Below are 26,564 nucleotides of genomic sequence, written 5' to 3' on the forward strand. Positions count from 1 at the left end.
TAGTCTGTTTTTTAAGTTGTTATTTTCCTCAGTCAGGCTGTTGAATCTCATTTCATAATTTTCTTGCATGGTTCTCATTTCTCTTTCCAATTTTTCCTTCACTTCTCAAGGTCCTCTATGGCCTGTAACCAGCTCGTATTTTCCTTAGAAGCTTTTGGTGCAGGAGTTCTGACTTCACTGTGTTTCTCCTGTTCCATGCTTTGCTCCTTTTTGTCCCCAAAATAGGAGTGTAATGTTGGAATCTTCTGTCTGCTTTGTTTCTTTTGCCTGATCATGTTGCCCCTCAGTCACTTGACCCCTGGCCTTTTTGCCACAGCCACCAGACAGGGGAGCTTTTGTCCCAAATGCTGGGGTTTTCTCAGCTGCCAGAGGTATTAGCTGGGTGCCTTCTCTGAGGTCTCCACATGCTCTGGCAAGCTGGACACACACCCCAGGACCTCCACCCTAGACTGCAATCCAGATCCAAGCAGGTTAAAGCAAGAGTGATTACCCCTCAGACTGGTCGCTTGGTCCCCTTACACTCTGCAGGCCAGGAGCTGAAGCTGCCACACGGTGCTGGCTGGATGTGCTGGCGTCTCAGGGGCTTCTGACCCCAGGGGCAAAAGACACACACTACCACTTACTGGGTCCCAAAGTCCACACTGCACTGACCTCTCACTTTGTTCTTCGCATCTGTGTGTTGATAATTCTGGAAAAGGCCACAGCTGCTGCTGATCTGGAGTCCCTCTGGCCAGCGGCTGGTCAGGCCTGCCTTGGGGTTAAAGCTTTGGAGTGCGGCTGGGCTCGTCTCCCAGAGCACTGTGCTGGCCGATTCCTGCCGGCCTGCCGGGCTGTCCTCAGTGGGAGGTTAGCTTCTCTGTGTCATTTTGTGGGTTCTGCAGCTCCAAAGTTTGTTTAGAGTCCCCCTTTTACATGGATTGGGTAAGGTGGAAGCTGGAGCCCAGCAGAGGTCCTGCTTCTACTCTGCCATCTTGTCTCCACCCCTAAACTTACTATTTCATTGGCATAGGGGCACCCCAGTGAGGAACTTTCTCTATCCCAATGCAGATTAGCCTCTTCTCTAAAACTTAGTTTTGCAGAGTTTTTGGTGGGCCCTGAGCTAGGTAGTGAAGTAGATGAATAGGATTTGGTGTCAGGAAGACCTCAGATTGAATGTTGCCCTCATATCTCTATTAACTGTATGACCCTGGCCAAGACACTTAAATTTCTGTGCTTCAGTTTCCTCATTTGTAAAATAGAGATAAAAACAGACCCTACCTCAGAGTCGATGTGAAGTTTAAATGATATAATAGGCAAAGTGCTTTGAAAACTTTATGTTAGCTATGTTTATTATAATCATTATTATGAAGTGAAGTGATTTTCCAAGGGGCACAAACTCATTGTGTTTCAGAGGTGGAACATGAATCTACATCTTCCTTCTCTCTATAACATCACACTGTTTCCCTCAGTTTTTACTGATAATAAACAAAAATCTTAAATGTTTTCTCAATAATATTAGTGGAAACAATGGATGAATTGGGTTTTGTTTGGGGGGGCAGTTTGGATGGAACAAGCAGAAATGGGTGGGATAAGTAGACCAACTTATCTTCAGCCCTATTGAAATCATTCTTGGAATGAAACACCTGTGCACTATTGGACATGATCTCTAACAGAAAAGCTAAAATGTAGCCCTCAGACATCACATACTGCTACAAAAAAGAGGATACTAATAAGAAAGATGTTTTGATTTTTCTGTACTTAAAAAAAAATACTATTACTTCTCAATCCACAAACGCCTAAGACAAAGTAAAAGGTCAGTGTGGAACTTTGTTTGAACAGGGGAAGCACAGTCTGGGGTCCGGCTGCTTCCCCCAGAGTGAGAAGCAGAAGTGTGGTGGCTGCAGCCGCTGCCACATGGCTGCTTCCGAAGCTCCAGGCCTGCAGATTGTAGGGGGACCAAGGGACCATTCAGAGGGTAATCACTCTTGTTTTGACCTGCTTGGATCTGGATCTCAGTCTTGGGTGGTGGTCCTGGGGTGTGTGACCCGTGAGCCAGAGCATGTGGGGGCTGTAGAGAGGGCACCCATCTAATAGCTCTGGAAGCTGCAAAAACCCCAGCGATTTGGGACATAGCTCTCTCCATTTTGGAAGCAGAGTTCTACCATGTCAAAGAGCTCAAAAGTCAAGTAATTGGTTGCCAATATGAGCAAGCAATGGAAGCACAATCAGATGATAGAATCCTTTTTACGGGGACAAAAAAGATCAAGGTATGGAGCGGGAGGAAGACAGTGAAGTCAGAACTCCTGCATCAAAAGCCTTGCTTTGTGGGAAGGCTAAAGGATGGTGTGGCTCTCTGTGCTGCTATGGCTTATTAACTTCTTTGCTACTATGATGGAATTAGCTTGCTGGTTTTGGAACTTGGTCTTTCATAAGCTACAGGCCATGGAGAAGCTCAAGAAGGATTTTGAAAATCTAGTAAGAGAAGTGGAAGAAAAATTGGGAAGAGAAATGAGAATGATGCAGGAAAATCATGAAAAGCAAATCAACATCCTGCTAAAGGAGAGCCCAAAAAATACTGAAGAAAATAACACCTAAAAAAATAGACTAACTCAAATGGCAAAAGAGGTCCAAAAAGCCAATGAGGAGAAGAATGCTTTAAAACACCAAATTTGCCAGATGGAAAAGGAATTTAAAAAACTCACTGAAGAGAATAACTCCTTCAAAATTAGACTGGAGCAATTGGAAGCTACTGACTTTATGAGAAATCAAGATACTATAAAACAGATCCAAACAAATGAAAAAATAGAAGGCAATGTGAAATACCTCATTGGAAAAGTGACTGACCTAGAAAATAGATCGAGGAGAGATAACTTAAAAATTATTGGTTTACCTGAAAGCCATGATCAAAAAGAGTCTAGACACCATCTTTCATGAAATTATCTTGAAATTGCCCTGATATTCTAGAACCAGAGGGCTAAATAGAAATTGAAAGAATTAACTGATCACCTCTTGATAAAGATCCCCAAAAGAAAACTCCTAGGAATATTACAGCCAAATTCCAGAGTTCCCAGGTCAAGGAGAAAATACTGCAAGCAGTCGGGAAGAAACAATTTGAGTATTGTGAAAACACAATCAGGATAACACAAGATCTAGCAGCTTCTACATTAAGGGATTGAAGGGCTTGGAATATGATATTCTGGAGGTCAGAGGAGCTAGGACTAAAACCAAGAATCACCTACCCAACAAAACTGAGTATAATGCTACAGGGAAAAATATGGTCATTCAATGAAATAGAGGATTTTCAAGCATTCTTGATGGAAAAACCTGAGCCGAACAGAAAATCTGACTTTAAAATACAAGAAGCAAGAGAAGCATGACAAGGTAAACAGAAAAAAGAAATCATAAGGAACTTATTAAAGTTGAACTATTTACATTCCTACATAGAAAAACAATATTTGTAACTCACAAGACTTTTCTCAGTATGAGGATAGCTGAAGGGAATATATATGTGTATATGAATATATATGTATACGAGGATGTATGTGTATATAAATATATGTGAGTGTGGGCATTTGTGTTCACATGTCATGTATACATAGACAGAGGGCACAGGATGGGTTGAAAATGAAGAGATGATATCTAAAAAATAAAATTCAAAGAGATGAGAGAGGAATTTATTGGGAGAAGAAAAAAGGGAGTGATAGATTAGGGTAAATTATCTCATATAAAAGAGGCAAGAGAAAACTGTCACAATGGAGAGGAAGAGCAGGAAGGTGAAAGGGAATGGGACAACCTGATTATCACTGAATGTGGCCTAAGGAGGGAATAACATACACACTCAATTGGGTATCTTACCTACAGGAAAATAAGGGATAAGAGGGGGGATGATAGAAGGGAGAGCAGATTGGGGGTAAGGATAGTTAGAAGCAAAAATTTTTGAAAAGGGATAGGGTAAAAGGGAAAAACAGAATAAGTGGGGGGTGGGATAGAATGGAGAGAAATATAGCTAGTCATTCCCAATATAACTATTATGGAAATGATTTGGGCACCTACACATCTACAATATATACTGAATTGCTTTTCTTCCCAGTGGGGGTGGGTGAGGAGGGAAGAAGGGGAAAAAAATCTGGAACTCAAAGTTTTAAAAACAAATGTTTAAAAATTGTTTTTTTTTTTTACATGCAACTGGGAAATAAAATATGCAGGTACTGGGCTATAGAAACCCATCTTGCCCTACTAGAAAGTTAGGGGGATGAAGGGGGAGGATATAAGAGAGAACAGATTGGGGGAAGGGGTATTCAGTAGACTTGCTATTTTGGGGTGGAGGCAGGGGAAAGATGGGCAGAGAAAAAATTGTAACTCAAAATCTTGTGGAAATGAATGTTGAAAACTAAAAATAAATAAATTAGAAAAAGTTTAAAAAAATGCTATTCAAAATACAAAATGCATTTTTCTAAGGAAATAAAAACATTGCTCTTCAGGAGTCAGACATTTTATGATTATTTTTCCAAAAAGGCAACAAAACCTGTTATTTATATTACTTAAATATATATACACAAATAAGCAAGCAAGCTCCTATTGCTACATTTAAGAGTTTGGTCATAAAGAAGAGATGTTGGTGAATGTTGTTACTTGAGTAGCTTATGAAAGACCTGGTTCTACTCTTCATACATGAGTCTTTCCTGCTGGGGCCAAAGCGGCACAACACAGGACCCAGGAGAGAATTGGGCTGTGGTTGTTTTCCTATTGCACAACTACATTGTTCACTGACCAAGAGAGTGACCATTCGGTGATTCTTTAGTCACATGAAATGTCCTCTGGATAAATGGCTTTCCCAGAGTAACAACACCAATTGCCTTTTGGGGGCTCAACCAAAATGTTCCTTTTTCACTTTCTTGGAGAAATACAAAAGTCACACCCCCCTGCTCCTCCTACTTCCTGTAATGCTGTATAGCATGACAAGAGCAGCTAAAGGCATTTGGGAGCTAACAACAGCCCCATGGATTTAGTGCTTCCTACTTCTAATTTGAAGTGTAAAAATAGAAGTCTCAATTTTGATTTTTCCATTACAGCATCTAATTAATTATTCAGCCTGAAAATGAATCTCTTGTAGAAAACAGAACCCACCATTCAGGTAACAAGTTAAGGTTTTGTTAAAAATGAACAACTGTGAGTGGAAAGATTTTAGTAAAAGACTGGGGTTGGGGCGGGGAGAGGAAGTGACTAGGGGAAATCCAACGAAAAAATTTCCATCTTTGGTCAAAGTACAATCATCGAAGAAAAACAAAAAACATTACCTAGCTAATGAAATCCAGGCACTTGAGTAAGGAAGACTCAATGAGACATATGATGAATGCTTAAGGGACCAGCTTCATGATTTAAGTTGAGATTAATGCAAAAGGCATTCCACAAAGTTATTAGCACCTGTCTTCATAAGACAGATGAGCGGAAGCCTTGCTTTAGCAGTGTAGCACCAGAGAAGTCAGATCTGGATTCCAATCCCAGCTCTGCTTTAACTAGCTATAACTGTGACTGTGGGAAGTCACTGCAACTCTCCAGGCCTCACTTTCCTCATCTGTAAAACCAGGGAATTGAATTAGACAATCTCTAGGCCAGTCAGAGCCCACAAAGCCCTCCATCTTCTCAGGGAATGCCCTGTTGAGCGGAACTCAAACCAGATTCACTTGCTAGAGATCTTGCCCCTCCTCATAAAACCCTCAGCCTGCTTTTAGACCCCTGGACTGACCCACGCATGAAATGAGGATAAATCTAAGAGTTTGGTGCAATACTTTGCCAACTCATAGGACTACAGGAGAAAGGAGTTAGTGCCAGCAGGGACTTTTTAGGCCAAATCTCCGAATGAGGAAACTGAGTCCAGAGAGGTTAACTTACTTGCCCAAAGATCACATGAGTAATAAAGCACAGAGGCAGGATTGGAGCCCAACTATGATCCCAAATCTAATGCTCTTTGCATTGTACTATGATCCAGAGGACTCTTGTAGGCTCCCTCCCCTTGCCATCGTCTAAAGATTTTTATGTCTCTGGTTGTATCCCTTCCCTGAATGTCCTGCTTGGGACGGTAGCCTTCCTACTATTTGGGGGGGCGGGGTGAGGCATGGGTGCTGCCTTCATTTCTTTTTTTTTTTTAATGTGCTTAATTGATATCTTTTGTCTTTGTATCACAGTCATTTCTGGAAGAGACACAAAAAAAAAAAAACCCACCTCCCATCACCCAAATTGTACTCTCTCTTATAACAAACAAAAAAAAACAATTAAGCAAAGTCACCCTTCATCTGACAATGTATGAAACATTCAGTTTTATTAGTTTCCCAGCTCCCTGATGTGCAGATCGGAAGAAGGCCCTCATTTTCTTTCCCATGTTGTCCATCCCACTCTATGCTTCTATCCTTGGGCCCCAAATTAAGACATACTGTATACTTTTTCTACTTTTGAGTCATGTCCTCATAGCAGAACCCCTGTTTAGTACTGACTAGGTTAGTCTCGTTCTTTTCTGACAGTCCCTTTTAAATCCCAGAAACTTGTAATGCACTAGAATCTTTTTTTTTAGCTCTAAGTCCTGTGAAGCTACTTTCCCAACCCTCAGCAGTTACAAAAGTAGAGAAAGGAAGGGGTGAGCCACCCAAAAGAAGAATGGGGCTCAGATGGCACACATCTGATTTTATGCCATTGCTTTAGGGTTTTTGGATTTTGTTTAATTTCTGCATAGTATAACAGGCACCTAGTAGGTACTTTCTTTCTTTCTTTCTTTTTTGATCTTTTTGGAGGGGTAAGGCAGGCCAGCTGGGGTTAAGTGACTTGCCCAAGGTCAAATGGCTAGTAAGTGTTAAGCATCTGAGCTGGGATTTGAACTCAGGTCTTCCTGACTCCAGGAATGTGTCACCTGGCTGCCCCAGGTGTTTTGTTTTTTGAATTGAAATACCAACAATATAAATTTACCTAAAGTAAGGATTAAGATTTTTCCTACTAAGGGTTATGTTCAGTTTATAAAGTACCCTCAGTTCCCCAAAAAGGTTCTGCACCAACGTCTAACACGTGATATAATTACCATCATAGTTCTCCAGACTATATAAGATACATGGTTGGCCCAGTAGTGGCAGGGTAAAAAATATAAAGTGAGCTAATGAGTCACTATATTGTTTTTAGAAGGCATTTCAAGTAAATTGTCAACAAACAAAATCCACTGTATCCTCCTACATTGAGACTAAAGGTATTTATAGACATCAGGGAAGGAAAAGATGCAGCATTCAATCCTATCTCTGAACTATGTCCTAGAGATGACTATCTGTGGCACAACTGAAAAATTAACTGCTATTAAGTTACAGGTGATATGCTCCTGGTCCCATGACCCCTCAAGCCTTGGTTGGCTTCAACTCATCTGTACTCGCAGAATCCTTGTCTTCCTGCAAAGTTCACCTTAGAGGCCATGTTTCCTATGCAGCTTTCCCTGGTTCCACAGCATCCTCCACCTTCATTGGTTGGTCTTACTTGGCACTGGACTCATTTGTAAACATGTTGCCACCACCCAGTAGAATACAAGCTAGGGGACAGCAAGGACCTTTGTTATAGGATTAACAAGGTATGGAGAGAATGTCAGACTTTGGGTCACAAAAATCCTGGTTCAGACCTCTTTTCCCCTCCTTGCCTCCCACAGTGCTGAGCAGAGGGCCTGGCACACAGTAGAATCATTTGTTGGACTGAATTAAACTTGGTATGAGAGCATGGCCAGAAGCCTGTGTTCCTATGAAAGTGTCACTGAGAAGCAGAAATTCCCTTTGGATCTGAGATCACAGCTGCCATTGTGACTGATCTGCCCCACGCTCAGCTATAGGAGATTTGACATATAGAGCTGCATTTTCCTCACTAGAGCTCAAGTCTTTACAACACAATCGGTTTTCTATCCCAGAAGACTCCTCATTTTTTTCTCTGTAACAAGGAAGAGATTTATTGGTAATGGGAAAAGTAGTAGGAAGTGACAATGATGTCAACAATTATACCCCCAAAAAGGATTTAAAAAAAGTCATTAATTGGAGGGAGAGGAAGCACACCCTTTTCTTTTTAAGATTTCTCTGGCCAAGTCACACAACATAAATTCATGCCATTGAGTTTAATTCTTAATATGTAGTTTGGTTTGCAGATTTAATATTTCCTAGTTTTATAGGATTTGGAGTTGGGAAAGAGCTTAGAGATCATCAGCATTAATGTACTCACTATTTTACAGATGTTCAGAGAGTTGAGAAAGAAGGAATTATTTGCTCAAGGTCACAGAGGAGTAGTGCTGGGATTCGAACCCAGGTCCTCTGATTGCAAACCCAGATCTTTAATATAGTTTAGCTACTGCTTTGTTCCAGTCATCATTTTTTTATATACAATGAAGCAGTGTCATGTAGTGGATACATGGTGTATTTGGAGCAGAGCATGGACATTATCAGATAACCTCTCTGAGCCTTGGGCAATTCTCTAACTTAGTAGAAGTTAGAGAATTAGTTGGTGGAAGGAATTCTCACACAACAGATCCTTGGACATTTCAACCAACATTTTTTTTTCTTTCACCATACAACATACATATATTTATTCCATTCAACAAACATTTATTAAATACCTACTTCATGCAAAAAAAGTAGGCATCTTATTAACAAAGATTTATAATAAATCCTCCATCGCCAAGGAGTTTATAATCTGGTAGAGAATTTAAGGCAAGTATCCAGGCAATAATATGTATTAAGTAACACCTCATCCTCTTCCTTAAGCTTTTGATGTTTTTTTTTAATCTATGCTAATTTGCATCTTTATTATTTCTGTAAGCCTCATTAAGTTTATTTTTTTCATTTATTTTTCTGAACTTAAGAAAACAGTCATTATTATAATATAGTAGAATAGAAAAAAAGATGATTTTACATGAAACTGCAAACCTATTATGTATGACAACAATATTGTTTTAAAAATGACTGAGTGATTAAGTCTCTTTGACTATTATATTTGGCTATTACAAATATCCAAAATAACTACAAAGACATTAGGTTTATTTTTGACTTTAATCTTCCTAACATTTGAGGTTCATGCCATAGGGTCACAGAGTTGGAAAGGATATTTGTAGTGAGCCTGTTCAATCCCTTCATTTTATTTTACTTTGAAAAACGCTTTACTGATGCTCTTAAAAAAAAATCCTCACTGTCACTTCCCATTGACTCACTGCCTTCTACCCCTGGTTCCCTCCCTTGTAAACAAGTAAGTATTGGCAGGCAAAATAAATGAAAATATTGGCCAAGGGTACTTTGTTCTGCACCGATAGCTGACCACCTTTAGGCAAGTTGTCAGTTTGAAATAGTCATAATTGGTTCTTAGGTTTGTTCATATTTTTTCCTTTAAATTACTGTGGTCACTCTATAAATGCTTCTGTTTCTGCTTATTTGGTTCTACATGAATTCATAAAAGAGTTCCCAAGTTTTTCTGAGGGAGAAAGGGAATAAGCATTCAAAGAATGCCTACTATGTGCTGGGCATTGTGCTAAGTGCTTTTTACAAATACTATCTCATTTGACTGCTGTAATATAACCCTTTGACTGTTCTCCCTGACTCCACTGCCTTCCCATTCTAATTTACTCTCTACTCTGCTGCCACATTAAATTTTCTCAAGCACAGCTCTGATCACAACTCTTCTTTGCTCAAAAGCTTTCAACGGTTCCCCATGGCCTACAGAATAAATTACTTAGCCTGAAATTATACCAGCACAATCTTACCCCATGCTACCTATCCAGTGTAATCTCATACGACTCACTTTTCCCAGTTCCAGGTTCCAAGCAAACTAGGTAACTTGTCATTAATTCTCCTTTCACTTTTCTTCTTTCATGTACTTAATTACACTATCATCTCTTCCTTCAGTGCCTTCTCACACCCATTCAATTCCCATTCATGCATCAAGTCAGACCAAAAGCCACCTCCTCCATGAAGCCTTTCTTGATATATTTTCCTAGCTATCTGTGATCTCTTCATCCTCTCAACTTCATTTGTACTTTTTACACTTAGCACATTTTAAAATAATTTAAAAATTGTTTTGAAAAATTTTTGACATTCATCTAAATTTTTTTTGAATTCCAAATTCTTTTCTTCCCTCCTGTCTCTCCCCCACCCACTGAGAAGGCAAGAAATGTGATATCAACTATACATGTGAAATCATGTACAACATGTTTCTTATTAGCCATGTTGCAAAAAAAAAAAGAAAAATCAAGCAAAATAAAATGAAAAAAAATAGGCTTCAATTTACACTCAGACTCTCTCACCTCTTTGGAGGTGAATAGCATTTTTCTTCATAAGTCCTTGAGAATACTTAGCACATTTTAACTTGTGGTTACTTTAGGTAAAAAGCACTGGATTTGGGGTCAAAGGATGAGTTCAAATTCTGTCTCTATTATTTATTGTAAGGTCTTGAGTAAATTATATATTAGTTTCCTAATCTGAAAAATGGGAGGGGGAAGGTTTTAATAAGATGACCTTTAAGGTTTCTTTCACCTATAAATCAGTGATCCTAAGATGTTCTTTGGGCCTTATTCTCTTCATGTACAAAATAAGGGTGTTGACCCAGATGACCTCTAAGGGCCCTCTCACTTTGAATCTAGAATCTTATGACTTTCTTTACCATCTCATAAACTCAGAAATGGTTTCTTGTTTCTATCTGTACACTCCACAGATCTCCATATAATACTAAGGTGCAATAATTTATTTGTTGCATAAATAGACTTTGCATTCCCATGAACCCTGAAAAATTAAAGGTTTACCTTCATTACAGAAAAATGACATTACATGTGTGATACAGTGGGGAAAAAAATTGCTAGGTGGGGTGGCAGAAGACTGGATTTAAATCCTGACTTTGACATATTAACTGTGACCTGAGACAAGAGTTAACCCCTGGGGGAAAAAAATTAAACAATTTTTAAAAAAGTTTTGCATGACTGCACATGTATAATCTCAATCAAATTGCTTGCTTTCTCAAGGGAAGGGAGGGAAAGAAGGAAGTATAGAATTTAGAACTCAAAATTTACATTTATTTTTAAAAATCAAATATTTTTATATTGAAAATCGTAAATGTATTGACATTATTATTAATTCAATAAATTAACTGAAAATTGTAAATAGTTTTTATATGTAATTGAAGAAAAACAGATATTAAACAAACAAGAAGTATCCTCTGAACCACTGTTTCTCATCTATAAAGGGGTGGGGATGGGGACTAGATGAACTCCAAGTGACATTCCAGCTGTCACTGCATGAAACTCTCACATTTCCTGGACCCTACCCTAAATCAGCCACTACAGAGGTATAATAAAAGCTAGAATTTATACTAAGTTTTAAGCTTTGCAAAGTCTTTTACATACATTCTCCTATTTAAGCATCTCAACAGGCCTGTGAGTTAAGTACCATAGTTATTATTATATTCATTTTAAAGATTAGGAAGCTGAGAGTCACAAAGCTGACATGTATCAGAGGCAAAAGTATACTTGAATCCATGTGTAGGACTTTACCCATTTCCCTTCAGTATTAAGTCTTTGGTCCCCAAAGAGTTATGAATATAACAAGTGTCTTCATAACTTCACCCTCTACTGCCCACCCATGGGAAATAGCTGTGCTGCAGTAGTTCAAGCACTGGATTTGAGATGAAGGGCCTGGCTTTACCACTTACTACTTATGACCTTGGACAAATCACTTCTCTGGGCCTTAGTTTTCTCCTGTGCAAAATAAGGGAGTTGAACCAGCAGATTTGCAAGGCCTCTTGTAACTAACTCTAAATGTATGACCCAGTAATTCTTTGTCAAATTAGAAACTAAGATACTGCCTTGTGATGGAGGGAAAATAAATGCACAAAAGGGCATTTTATCTCAGGTTGGGAAAAGATAAAAAAACACCACCATGAAACAAATTCCTATTAAAAAAGAAAAAGATTAAGTACATGGATTGCTGAGCTTTAGGTGTTACTCTACGAGTCTTAACCATCTCTCCTATGAGAAATGATCCACAGTAACCCTTTTTAAAAATGCTGACAGTTGAAAAAAATCACATATTAATAGATTACAGATAGAGAAATGTCAGGCCAGCTATTCTAAAGGCAGAACTGCTTGACACATCAATAAGAAAGTGTATCAAGCCAGCATCTGTGCAGGAAGGGGGAAATGCTGTTTCATTAGCTGCTCAGTTATATATATTTGTATATATATATATATACATATACATACATACATATCAGTCCAAGAGCTGGCCCCTTTAAGACTGTGGACAAGAACCACACTTAGAAGGTGATAGAAAGGGAAGATCCCCATCAAAGAGATCAGAGATGTAGAGCTAAATCATCTAGGCCAATCCCTCATTTTGCAAATGAGGAAACTGAAGCTCAGAGAGGGTAAGTGACTTGTCCAAGCTCACAGAGGTAGTAAGCAATAAAATAGGAATTTGGACCCAGGTTTTTTTTATTTCAAATCCAATGCTTGAGTCATACAAGTATTAAAAAGAAAAAAGTTACTGTAAATATTTAACGTCAACTGTCCAATACTTTCAAATGTATAGTCAACCCTATAAAACTGCAGGGGAGGGAGAATTGCAGCAATGAGTCTTTGGAGAATGGAAGATCTCATTTTAGTGAGTAGGGTGAAAAATGGGAATCATAAAGTTACTCAAGAGTGGTTCTTCTATAAGAAGAGAATATTCGTCAATGTCATGGCCTCATACAGGTTTTTAATGTACAGAAGTAAAGCAAACAAAAGAGCCAATTAATATCAAGGTAATATTATAGGATGATTTAAGGTTGTCAAAGCACTTTGAATAATTATCTTGCTTGATATATAGCAGCTATAGGTACATATCACTTGACTTGCACATGTATATAGGTATCACGTGGGCAATCGACCCATCCTGAGACAGTTTAAAACCTAGACATTTCCAGCTGTCCTATATACCAGTACAGACTTGCCTAAGACCCATGCAGCTTCTGTGATTAAGTTATTCTAGTATGCAATACTAACACAACACTACCTCTGCCACCTTTAAGCTGATTTTTAGACTATTAGGAAGACAGCCAAATTTAGAATCTTGGGGGAAGGGGAAGAAGAGGGTTAACCCCAACATAGCTTTACATTTCTCAAGTTTCTGAGATGAAGATGGATTTCAGTCCTCAGAATTATGGTCACACTAGTCTTTGAAATATTTTTGCTCTTTTTTAAAAAATGAGATAATTCTCATCCATTTTAATTCCAGAAGTACAAGAACTCACCATTTCATCACTACAGTTATTATATTTGTGAATGTGTACACATATGTACCTGTATACTTAAGTGCTGTACATATTCTACACAAGTGTATAAAATTTCAGTGGCATAGGGCCCTCAAATCCCAGAACTGGCTTTTATTGGTAGCCATAGGTTGGTACTGAAAGGAACACCAGAGGACCCCAGTTGTAAGCGGGTTTTGTTACAGATTTATCGGGGTGACCTTCAGCAAAACACAATTTCTCTGGGCCCAATTTCCTCATGTTTATAACATGCTACACCAATATGGACTGCTCATGTAGGACGTGAATGGTGAAGACTTTAGATCATCTGCAGGGTTTCTGGAGAACGTTCTGACATTTACAAAACCACAAGTCCTTTGAGAGATATGAAAGTTACAAGACAAATCAAATATACGACACTATTTTTACGATCAGGTTGGGCTAAGTTTTGGAAAACTTCAACTGTTTTATCTAATCTCTTCTAAAGGTCTCCGGTGAGCCACAATAGTTTAAAAAGAAAAGAAAAGAAAAATTCAAGGATTATCTAGTCCTAAACAGCCGATTTGTTCTTAGAATAATTTATACTGACACCAAAGATTTCACTAGCATATGAAAATTATTTCCCCTTAGAGTGCATACTTTAAAAATACGGTGAAATAATTTCCCCAAAGTGTGAACAGGCCCAGTAAAATCCTCGTGTTTAAAGGCTATTTGCTAATTCTAAATACTGTAAAAGTTCTAAAAGCTTCCATCAGAAAGTACAGAATTGAAGATTTTTTTAATGGCAAAAGGGGAATGGGGAGGAGCCAACAAATGGAAGGAATTGAATGACCAGAGAGAGCGAGAGCGCTACTGGGCTGGGAAGGAGGAAGCTGCCGGTTATGGCCCGTGATATCCCAGACAACCGAAGGTATGCATCGAGAAAGTTGTCACCAGCAGCCGCCGCAGTAGCGGCATTGGAGGTCGGGGTCCGGTGCACGTGTCCAGAGGGGGCAATGGCTCAGTGCTGGGAGGAGAGGCCGACAGGTTGAGTGGAGTTTCCGCGGGTGTTCCGGATAAAGCGGAGGTTGGGTGAGAGGGAGCAGAGAGGTCCAGGACTCCGCTTGCCCTCCCCTGGGCAGCAGTGACCTGCTCTGCGCTTCCCCGCGCTCCTCCAAGCCCCAGCTGCCCTCCTCCTCCCACTCCTCCAGCAGCTGCTGCTGCTTCCCCCGCAGTGCTTCCGAATCTCTCCTGGGGGAGCGGTGGTGGCGGCGGCGGCCACGTGCCGGCTCCTACCTCTTGCATCATAGCAGAGCCCAAGAGCCTCCGAGTGCCCGGCAGGAGCGAAAGCCGGACGGGGCAGGCTCGGGCACTGGCGAAGTGCAGGGCAAAACAGCTTCCCAGAAGGGGCTGGGGAAAGAGGCGCTCTCTAGCGCTGCTAACTCCTGCCTCCCTTCCCCCTCCCAAAAATCACAGGGAGAAGGGGGGGGGGAGGAGGGAGAGGTGGCAGTCAGTTGCAGGTTTCGCAACTCTGAAGGCACGAGAAGGCGGCCCCCCAGCCAGGATACAGGGTAGAGGAGGAGTGCCCCTTATCGGTTCTTCTCTGTCAGCCTCTGGGCTTTCTGGGGATCCCCGCGTCCCCGGACGGGCTAGTGCCCAGTGCCAGCTCCCAAATTCCGAGGCGGCCACAGTTCGCTCTTTCTACCTGCTCTGGTTGGAACTGGTCAGTTCAGCCCCCGGGCTAGTGGCGGGGAGGTGAAGATGAGAAAAACTCTTGGATGCCGTGGGGGTTGTGGGCTCCCCACTTCGTCCCTCCTACCCCGTGCCCGATCCCCCACCCCCACCAGCCCCGGAAAAACACTGGTACCTTCCACCGCCTCTTCCACCATCTCGTCGTCGCTCTCCATGGCGGCGAAGAGCGCAGCCCAGCCCAGTGTAGGCTCTGCTCGGGGTTGGGGGCCGGGGACTGGGAACTGAGAGCCGCCGCGCAGCTTTGGCTGCTTCCCTTCCTCCCTTCTCCCCTTTCCTATTGCTCCTCCAGGAGCCCAGGGCCGCCGCAGCTGCTCAGCGAGAGCTTGGGTTCAGCCCAGCGAGTTTGGAGGAGGAGGAGGAGGAGGAAGAGGAGGAGCAGTTGGCCGGCCGTCCCCCTCCAGCCTTTTTCCCAATGTCTTTTCCTTCTTTTGCTGCTATGGGCTCCCCCAAGGCCAGCTCAGCCCTCTGCATCCACTTTCCCCTGACCGCTGCCGAGCTCCGGGAGTCTCTCTGTAGCCGCCCTCGCTGCTGCTGCAACTTTGTCCTGTAAATATCCTCTTCTTTGTTAAAGAGCAGCTGATCCGCTGACATCACCCGGTGCTGGTGCGCTCGCTCCCTCGCTGATTGACAGCTCCCTGTCCCTTCCCAGAAGTCTGGTCCCTTTCCAGCGAAAGGCAGCTCCACTGCCCGCTTACTTACTTCCCATCTCCCAGTCAAATCCTGGCCCCCCATCATTAGCCTGGTTCTTTTGCTGAGCAGGAGTTCACAGTGCAATAGGTCAGAAGCAATTCTTGCCCTCAAAGAGCTTACAGTCGAGCTGAACCCTGGACACCACCCTACATAGCGTGTGCCGAACAGGGTTGGGGTGTGTGTGTGGGGGGGGGGGCGGATGGAGAGTTTCTGGATGAACCCCGAGCAGGTGATAGAAAGGAAGCATTACTACTCAGGAGCCTCATTTCCTCCTTCCCTCGGTGCTCACCTCCTCCAGTTCCAAAGTGGTTGCCACTAGGAGTCTGTACCAGGGCGCAGACTCACGCTGTGAGACAACATCAGGACTGGCCTCTAGGGTCCTGGCACCAGGGGATTGTAATTCAGACCCAATTCAACAGATCAACGGTAGCCCCGCCCTTCTCCTCTCTTTACCTCCCCCCCCCCCCCCCATAGCAACACAGGCCTTCTTTAAATCCTAAAGGCATTTTTGCACCCCTGTGAAGCTATGAAACAGCGTTTCCTAATGGGCTTTCTCCTCGTGGCTACTGATAGTGAAAAAAACACAGGGGAGCAGAGCTAATGAGGACCCTTGTATCTACTATCTCTTCCCCTCTCTCTCACCCTAATAGCTGTTTTCTATTTATTGCATACTGAAGGTCACGGAATTCAGAAGTTTTATAAAGAAGAGAACGAACTACCTGCTACCCATTTCCTATCCAACTGCTCCCGACCCATTATTAGGGCACTTCCTATTGCTGGTGGCGGTAAAGAGTGCCGTAAATAGCTGGCTAAATAGATGCAAATTTATGCAATGCATGGTGCTGCCTCTTGGAATTACAGGGTGCCACTTTAGCCCGAGGGTTCTTCAGGCACGAGTCCTAGGGGACGGAGAAGTCGTCTTTCTGTTTCGTTCTCTGAAAGGTTAATAACTCGCACAAACTTAAAAGTACAGCTAGAATTCCATAAGGAAAGGCCTTTGCTGTATGTTCATTTGCCCAATTGTGTGTTTTTTTAAACTCACTTCCTTCTTACAGAAGATGAACAAAACCCCAGACAGTAGGGTTATCGGGTGAGGGGTCCCACTCTCAAACTAACGTTTTTAATTTTCATTAGCTTTTGTATCAAGGCAGTTTATGGGAGCCAGAAATGTATCAGGAAATACTGATTCAAACAATGAGCTTTCAGGAATTATCTCATTTTAAAAAATACAATCATCAACTAACTATACAGGGCATGTCATGAGTCTTAGTGCAGTTTTAAGCTTTAGTGCCTCAATTTCCTCAGCTGTGAATTAAAATAATAGTAGCACCCCCCTCCCAGGGTCACCTTGTAAAGTATCTGAGACCTATAGGTGTTTCCTAAAGCTCTAGTGGCTTAAAACTGCTCTAAGACTTTTGGAAACACTGTATTTAAAAGGACACAATTTTGTCCAACAAAAGTGGTTTTTTTTTCTGATATCCTCCAGTTCCATATTACTCTCCATATAATTCCCCTTTATGGATGCTTCATTCTATTTAAACTACCTCGTATTCAACATTCCATCTTCAGACTCCACACCTATGCACAAGTAAATTGTCCCTGTGTTTGTAAAGCAAACCATCTTCTCCAGGTCCTCTCATAGAATCTCTAACTTTTTTCCAAGTCCAATTCAATTGCTATCTCCTTTCCTGATCATGCTAATTATTAGCCACACTTACCCTTGTGAAATTATTTTCTACCTACTTTTTTGTGTACATACTATATATCCTCCCTCTCCAGGAGAATGCAGACTTCTAGAGGGCAAGGATTATTTCTTTTTTGTCTTTGCTTCCCAGAACAGGAGAGAGCCTTGGACCTAGCAGGTATTTAATAAATACTTGTTCAATTTAAATAGAAATTCAAATAGAAAGGGAATTCATTGTTGATGATAAGGTTCTGTAGCTGTTCCTACTAGCAGATTTACTCACTATTAGATTGCCTTAGTGAGTGAGGTCCATAGCTGTTCAAAAGAGATCAGTTTAGTAATCCACACAGGGTGAGTGAAGGGTATTCACTGACCACATTATGACATAGAGAGAGGTCGAGTCAACCCATCAGTAGATTCTTTCAAAAAGGGATTGCAATTGGATGATTAGGAGGAGGAAGAAGATTCAGATCACATTTGGGAAATTGCTTGGTGCTTTCTTTCAAGGACTGTAAGTTGTTACCTACAATAAAAGCCCAACTTTTTTTTTATACCAACATTCTTCTCATCATATTATATAGCAGCGAATAATGGAATAACAAAATCTCAAAATAAACTTGGTTGCAGATGAACTAAAGGGCAGTAGAAAGACTTCAGACAGAGGTAAACTGGAGCTGTATTAATAAAATTAATAAAATACTGTATTACTAATGAGTAAGACATAGGAAGTGGTATGTTGTAACCAAGGAGTAAGCATATGGTAGATGCTTGATAAGGAAGGAAGGAAACATTTACTGAGCACCTACAATGTGTCAAATGATTTACAAATATAATTTCATTTTATCCTCACAATGTCCCTGGAAGACACTATTATCCTCATTTTAGAGTTAAGGAAATTGAGGCAGGTAATGGTTAAGTATAACCCCTTGCCTAGGGTTATACAGTTAGTAAGTGTCTGAGGATAGACTTGAACTCAAATCTTCTTAACTTCAGGACGAGCACTCAGTCAAATGCCACCTAGATGCTTGTTGATTGACTAAAGAAATATCATATGTAGGGCCAAAAAATGAGGTAGACCAATTATTAGCAAAAGTCAAAGATCATAGATGAAAAACCCAAGTGCTGCACTGGTCTCCTCCAAACATTAAAAGAACCAGTGGCTTCCAGTACATTGGCTAGATTCTCCTTAGAGGATTTGTGCACAGACCTGGACAAGAAAGATGAGGAGATGTGGATGCATTGCAACTTGTCCTTGTGGGGTGAATTCTCCCACTGATGAGAGCACAGATCCATCTAAAGATAGAAGAAAGGATATTTATATGTGAGATTATAATGAGAGGCTCATGACCAGATTCACCTCATTATAATGGACTTTGCAACAAAAGCAACTCACAGAGTGTCTGTCAAGACATATTTGGCTTGCAAACCTTCATACTGGATGAAATCATATATTCCTATCATTTTGAAGTATACTGTTTCCCCTCAGATTTGACTCTCCCAACTCTGTGAACCAGTTTTTATATATCAACTCTTCCCTTGCAGAGGCAGACAGAAACTGCCCCTTTGCCCATTTTTCCGTTCATTTCCAAAGCCAGAAAGAATTCAGGAAGAGGGGTGTCACAGTGAATAGTGCACCAGCCCTGGAGTCAGGAGGACCTGAGTTCAAATCTGGCCAAAGACACAACACTTAAGTAGCCGTGTGACCTTGGGCAAGTCACTTAACCCCAATTGCCCTGCATTCCCCCCTCCAAAAAGCAAGGAAAAAAAAAAGGGAATTCAGGAAGATCAAATTTGACAGCCAGGAATAATTTGTCCCCCTATTCAACCCACTGGTATTAGAAATAAGAAACAGAGGCAAGATGGGAAAGACAAAAAGATCATCTTTTCAACATATATCTCAAATGACATAAGCTCTAATTTAATAGGTGTGCAGATTTAGTTCTGGCTTAATTTTCTGTTTTTCAAATCCTCTAAGGCAAAGGTCACAAGATTGTAGATTTAGAAGTAGATGAGCCCTTGGAAATCATCTGGTCCAACCTCATAATTTTACAGATGGGTAAACTGAGACCCAGAAGTTCAAGGAATTGCTCAAGGTCAGAAAGCTGTAGAGTTATCAAAACTGGGATTCAAACCCACTATACCTGGCTTCAGAAGGCTTAGGCTTCAGATCAAAGTCTAGCACCACCTCAAACAGGGCCCCTAATATAAAACAATATATAGATTGGTAGATTAGAGATGAATTAATATATATATTAATTGAATACATAGCAGTGGAATATATGGAATATATAATATAGGCATTATATATAACAACATGGAATGTATCTGTGTACATTGTATTTGAATATATGCGTGAATGTTATTCCATGTGCAGAAAGCAATGAATTTTCAGACCTGACACCAAGTATGAGTCCAGTCTGACCTCTGAGGATCTGAAATCAGGTTTTCCCCAATGTTTGGGTACTTTGATTTCTACACTGATGGTATCACAGTTTTTCCACCTCCCCCTGCTTCCATGAGTCGTATCTTACCCCACCTGAGTTACCCCCTGGGATTGTCACACCTTAAATCTGACCCTGTAACCATGCCACCTCCATAATTCTAGACTCAGACATTCTCCCCTCTGATCATGATCTGCTATCCTTTCCTACCGTGTTTCCCCGATAATAAGACCTATCCCGAAAATAAGCCCTCCCCTTACTGTGTAAGATTCCTCTAAAATAAGCCCTCCCCCGAAAATAAGCCCTATTGAGATTGCTACTGTAGTGAAGGTGATCCCCTGCGCTACATGCTACATTACGGTACCCTCTGTATGCACCATCCCCCCCACCCCCGGGTGAAACGCACGCCGCGCTCCAAGCTGCATCCAATCAGAGCTGCAGCAGTGAGCACGTCATCCTGTTCTTCCCCAGTGATTTGCTTATTGAATAAAGGTACATTTTTTTGTTCACATTTACCTGTTTATTAAAATTGCTGTCAATGTTCATTAAAATAAGCCCTCCCCTGAAAATAAGCCCTCTGGTGTTTTTCTGTCCAAAAAATTAATAAGACAGTGTCTTATTATCGGGGAAACACGGTATTTCTGTCTACTTTCCTTTTCCTTTGTCCTCTCAACTTTCAAGCCCCACGTCCACCTCTGTCCTACTAATTACTTCTTTTCTGACCTCTCCTTCCTCTACAATTTTGACCACAGAGTTAACTAATTCACCTTTCACCTTCCTCCACACTTGACACTGTCCATCACTTGTTCTTTTTCTATTCACTCTCACCATTCACTTTCTTTGCTTTTACTTCTTTTTCTTTTTTTTTTTTTAAGCAATCAGGGTTAAGTAACTTGCTCAAGGTTACACGGCTAGTTATTTCTGGGTTTGGTGCTGAGTGTCTGAGCCTGGGATTCGATCTCCAGGTCATCCCGACACTGGAGCCAGTGCTCTTACTTGCTGAGCCACCTGGCTGCCCCTTTTCTTTTACTTCTGCATAGCTGAACACCACTGGAGGCAATCCCACTATTATGCTGACCAGATTGATTGTAAATTCATGATGAAACTGAACCCTCTCTGCTATACAGTAATTCTTTTATTACTAAGCAACCCTTAAGGTAGGGCCTGAATCCTTACCTGACTCTCGAGATACTTTTTTTTTAACCAATTGGGGTTAAGTAACTTGCTCAAGGTTACACGGCCAGGTGTTTCTGGGTGTGGTGCTAAGTATCTGAGCCCTGATTCGATCCCCAGGTCATCCCGACACTGGAGCCAGTGCTCTTACTCGTTGTGCTACCTGGCTGCCCCTCAAGATACTTTTGTTGTGGGTAACAGGTTAAATTTTGGAGAATTATCTGAGATTTTAAAAATCTTTTTCCCGTTTGTCCTGAGATGTAGATCTTCATGGGCAGCTAGTGGTATCGTGGATAGAGTGCTAGACCTGAGGTTAGGAAGATTCACCTTACTGATTCAAATCTGGCCATAAACACTAACTAGCTGTATTACCCTGGCCAAATCACTTAACCCTGTTTGCCTCAGTTCCTTACTTGCAAAATGAGCTGGAGAAGGAAATGGCAAATCACTCCAGTATCTTTGCCAAGAAAACCCCAAATGGGGCCATGAAGAGTTGGACATGACTGAGCAACAAAAGCAACAAAAACAGACCACCATGGGTCTTGGCTGTTCCAGTACAATTCAGTACAGACTTTTATAAACACCAAAGCAGATAGAAATACTAAAAAGTCATGGGTTAAGTATGTTTGGGGACAAGGGGGGACTGTCATATAATTGTATGGTGGAGGTAAGTAGCCACAGTCATTGGAAAACTTTTGCACAATGATGGCTGCAGTCCTTCACCAAGGACTATTGATTTGGACATACTTAGGGGCTGTGATGACAGTGCCACTGAGGTAGGTGACAATTGTTTGCTGACTCAAAACAGTATGCTGTGTTTGGGACATGATGGTACACAAACAATGAAATATTGCTATCACCTACCATATGTAGGGGGGACATCCTCCAAAGCTCAGTTTGGAATCCTTTTCTTTTCTCTCTGTTAATGATATCATCAGCTCTTATTTCTAGAAGGCACTCTTTTCTTACTTCTGTCTCATGCAATTCCTATCATTCCTTCAAAAAGGCCTTCTAAATAAGGCCTTTACTGATTTCTCCTATGATTAGCATTATCTTTCTTTTGAAATCTTTGTATTATTTGTACATACCTTGAATCTCTTACTTGTGTGTATGTATTGTATTCCCCAATAGAATGTAAATTCCTGGATTTCAATGACCATTTATTTCATTTTTATGTTGTATCCCTAACATGGAGCATATAAGTGCCTTAAATTTAGTAAGCAATTAATAAATATGCTGAATTGAATTCAAGCCTTCTAGACAATTCATGAATGTTATGTAATATTATATGACTATATGTGACCCCTTTCCTGATGTATATGTCTATTATTGACCTATGGATCATGTGAAATGTGAAGACTGTCCTAAAAACTTTCTGCATATACTGGTAGAATTATCAGGGATTTCATATTTTTTATCTGGGTGGTGTATGGCTATGAGCCTTTGTTCTTATAGCAGTTCCCAGTAATGGCTACCAATTTTGATTCCCTTCCCCACCCCCTTTCTAGTGCTTCCTTGAAACATTCTGCGCCTCAGAGTAATTTGCATAGCATGGGACTAGTCTCTGAAGAGATAATGGGAAATAGAAAGGTCTTTCCCCTCTACATCCTCGGTATGAGTTGTTGAGGGTTGGGGAAATGGATAATAACTGACAGAAAAGAGGTTAGAATCCAGAATTCTTAATTTGGTGAGAGGTGGAGATTAGAGGTCTTTATTTGGGCTGAGGAAAAAGTCTGCAGGCTTTCAGAGAGGTCTGTAGTATGCCTTGAAGGTCTTTTTAATGTACCTTTTGTGAAGACTTGTGGACCTAACAAAAAAGCTAGTAGTATCTTTGAAGAGGGTCATAGGTCAGGGAACCATAAAAATGAAGAGGTAAAGGTTTAGGGGTGCTCGAGACCCCAAAATACCATCACTCTGGGTTCTGCCAAATGAATTCGACTCAAGTCTTCTCTCAGCCAAAGAAAAGTTTATTAAAAGTTAGCCATGTTGGGTAGACTCTTAAGAAGCCTTGGCTATCTATAAGGCTTGTATTAGACACAGAGCAAAGCACTCTCACACACATGGAGGCAAGATGGGGTCTTATATACAGAAAGGCTGTGGGAAGAATCTAGGGGTGGTCTAAAGGAGGAATTTGGGGAGGGTCTTCAGGAAGAATCAGATGAGGTCAGACTCCAGTAATGAGTTTGGGAAGGGAGGTTGGGGAGTAGATGGACAATGGAGGGCTAGGCTAGTAAGAGTAAAAGATTTGGGCCTAGCTATAATGAAAGGCTTATGACCTCAGGCAAATGCTTTATCAAATGGGAAGATTTAATCAGAGTTCAAGGGGGTATCTCATCATGTTGACTAACCTCAAAGCAAATTGGCCGAAGTTGGATCATCACTTTGGCAAGGTGGCAGTTGCCTCAGTGGTAAAAATAACATTAATAGTTAACATTTATATAGCACTTTAACACTTACAAAGTGGTTTTACATGTCTCGTCTCAATGGACCCTCACAATAACCATGTGGAAAAGGTGCAGTTATTATCTCAGTTTTATGATGGGGAAACTGAGGCTGAGAAGTTGAATGATTTTCCCTTGGCCAAACTTATCCTGGCTGAGCAAGGTTCGGAACCTAGGTCCTCTGACTCCTAATCTAATACCTTTGTTGTTGGAGAGACCATCTGGAGGCCATGATGGATGGGATATCACTAGTAGGATGCTTTTTACCAGCTCTGGGGCACGCACATTTTACATGAGTTCCTTCTACATGAATATTTCCATGTTGTTATCCTGCACATAGTAGAGAGGGAGTGGTCTCAATCCTAGGGTAGCTCTTTAAGTTAGGAGTGACAATATAGCTACCTACAGGATGGTGGGAGGTACTGGAGGGAAAAGTTTTCTTTGGAGTCAGCTATGAGTCTTATATTTTTTATTGTGTATTTATGTTCTATGTCTTTTTAGTTTTAGTTGTTTCCAGAAAAAAAAAAGGAAATACCTCTAAAGGAGACAAAAAAAAATTATATTCAAAAATTTTTAGGGGTGAAGTGAAATTAAGATTGTGATTATGGGAATTCTGCCATGATATAAATTTGGGACCAGGCGAGTTCAACTGCTCAAGTCACACTTGATTGATTAAGTTCTAAATCTTATCTCTTCAAGGCTCCAAACAGATGCACTTCCCCCTCAGCAAATATCTTTACTTCCTATATTACTGAAAAAAAATCAAGACCATTTACCCTGAGCTCCTTCATCCTTTCTATTTCACCCCTCCAAATCTCTCTACGTTTTCACCATCACTTTTACTGCAGTCTCTGGGGTTCTTACCAGGACTCACCCCTGTCTGTATTTGTCTCCTCAGTCCCATGCCCTCCTGTTTCCTTTAGGATCTTGGCCTAGCAATCATGAGCCATTGCTCGCTTGCTCTCTCTCTCTCTCTCTCTCTCTCTCTCTCTCTCTCTCTCTCTCTCTCTCTCTCTCCCCCTCCCCCCCTCTCATCTTCAGTCCTATTTCCTACTGGTTTCCTCCCAGCTGCCTACAAGCATGCTCAGATTTACCCCATCCTTAAAAGACCTTCACTTTAGTCTGCCACCCCCTCAAGCTGCCATCCTGTATTTCTCCTCCATTTCACTGCCTAGAAGGAATAGTCTATACTTGTTGTCTCCATTTCCTCAACACCTACTCACATCTCAACCCTTTGCAATCTGGCTTCCAACCCCACCACGCTACTGAAATTGCTCTCTCCAAAGTTACCAACAATAATAGTAACAGTTAACATTTATATAGCTTTTATGGTTTCCGAAGTGCTTTCCTCACAATAGCCTCAAGATGTAGGTAGTATGAGTTTTAATCTCTATTTTGCAAATAGGGAAATTAAGGCTCAGAAAGGTTAAGGGACTTGCCTACATTCATGCAATCAATAAGTGTCTGAGGCAGGATTCAAATCCAGTTCCTTGATTTTATATCTGAAATTTTTCCACTATGTCATGCTAATAAAAACTTCTTCATTGCTAAATTGAAGGGTCTTTTCTTAGTCTTCATTCTTATTTTGAAAAAAATTATTATTGGGGTGGCTAGGTGACGCAGTGAATAGAGACTCTCAGACACTTAACACTTACTAGCCGTGTGACCTTAAGCAAGTCACTTAACCCCAATTGTTCTGCCTTCCCCCCTCAAAAAAGCAAAAAATATTGTTATTATTATTATTATTATTACTTTACTTCTGTAGCTTTATTAACTTTGATCATCCTCTCCTCCTGGATTTTCTCTTCTCTCTTGACTTCCCTGACAGTCTCCTAGCCCTCCTCCTATTTCTCTGACTCCTTTTCCCAGTCTTCTTTGGATGATCATCTATTTCCCGCAGCTTTAGTAAAGGAGCTTCCCTCTCCCCCTGCACTCCCTTCCTTCTAGAGCTCTGGTCTGGGCTCTTTCTTGTATTCACTCTATATACTTTTCACAAAGGTGATTTCATCCCTTCCCATGTCTTCAAGTATCGTTGTTATACAGATAACTCACAAATCTACCCAACCAGACCTAATCTCACTCCCGAGTTACACTCCTGAGATCCCCCTCCCCCAATGTCTGAAATTTAGCATGTTGAAAATGGAGCTCATTATCTTCCCCTCCCAGTTGAACAGACAGTATTTATTAAGTATTTGCTATGTGCCAGGCACTGTACAAAGGGCAGGGAAAACAAATAGATCTGAAAAGAGATATTCCTTGCCCTCAAGAAATTTATGTAGGGGAGGGGAAGGAAATAAGCATTTATATACTTTGCTAAGTATTATTGTTTGTACAAATATTATCTCATTTGATCCTCACAACAGTCTGTCGAGGTAGGTATTATAATTATCCCCATTTTTGCAGTTGAGGAAACCGAGGCAAACTGAGGTCATGTTATTTGCTCAAGGTGATACAGCTAGTAAGTGTCTGAGGCCAGATTTGACCTCAGGTCTTGTGACTTCAGACCCAGTGCTCTATCCACTGAGCCACTAGCTTCCTCTGTTAGTATAAAAAGGAAGTTGAAAGTGAGGGGGGAGGGGCACAGGGAAGGTGGAGAGGTTGTCCTGGGAGTTGTCAGTTGGTCCAAGTTTAAACTGATCATGGATGCTTTCTCAAAAGGAGGTTCCAGGGAAGAATTTACAAATCAGAGAAGGCAACTTTAGGGATAGAGGCATTGTCAATGTGTGAAGACCACTGGTGCAGAGGTGAACCCCTCTTCCAAATATCATTTTTTTTTCTATTGAGGGCATTACTTATCCTTACAATCACTTAGATTTAAAACCTCAAAGTCCATAACCTCTTCTCTCCTCACCTCCCCGCTCCTAATCATTGATTCTATTTCTACATTTCTTGAAACTGCCCCCTTTTTCTCCATTCATGAGTACTGCCCTTATTATCAGCTCTGGCCTAGACTATTATAATAGTCTCCTAATTGATCTCATTGCTTTCAGTTTCTCTCTTCTGTCTTCTCCATTTTCCGCGCAATTGCCAAAATAATCTTAAGGCACTGGTCAAATACCTTTAGTAGCTTCTCATTACTTCTAGGATAAAGACAAAATTCCTCAGCCAGCCATTTGGGTCTTATTCCATACTATTCCCCTTCATGAACTATAT

The 26,564-nt window shown here is 41.1% G+C and overlaps 1 protein-coding gene and 1 long non-coding RNA gene across 3 annotated transcripts in view; one reads left to right on the forward strand and one right to left on the reverse strand.

The window, feature by feature from the left end:
- Positions 1-15,579, reverse strand: part of SETD7 (SET domain containing 7, histone lysine methyltransferase) — a 73,678-nt gene extending 58,099 nt beyond the window's left edge. The window contains exon 1 of the mRNA XM_069105402.1: positions 15,098-15,579. Within this exon, the coding sequence (XP_068961503.1) occupies positions 15,098-15,137 (40 nt within the window). The 5' untranslated portion in view covers positions 15,138-15,579. The remainder of the gene's footprint in view (positions 1-15,097) is intronic.
- LOC138175090 (uncharacterized) overlaps positions 14,048-26,564 on the forward strand; it is a 54,871-nt gene continuing 42,354 nt past the window's right edge. For both annotated transcript variants that reach the window (XR_011171873.1, XR_011171874.1), the window contains exon 1: positions 14,048-14,161. This is a non-coding gene — a long non-coding RNA (uncharacterized lncRNA). The remainder of the gene's footprint in view (positions 14,162-26,564) is intronic.

The sequence above is a fragment of the Petaurus breviceps genome, unplaced genomic scaffold (genome assembly GCF_028583685.1).
Source record: "Petaurus breviceps papuanus isolate PSGF00001 unplaced genomic scaffold, PetGlider_PUasm1.0 76, whole genome shotgun sequence".
NCBI classification, from domain to species: Eukaryota; Metazoa; Chordata; class Mammalia; order Diprotodontia; family Petauridae; genus Petaurus; species Petaurus breviceps.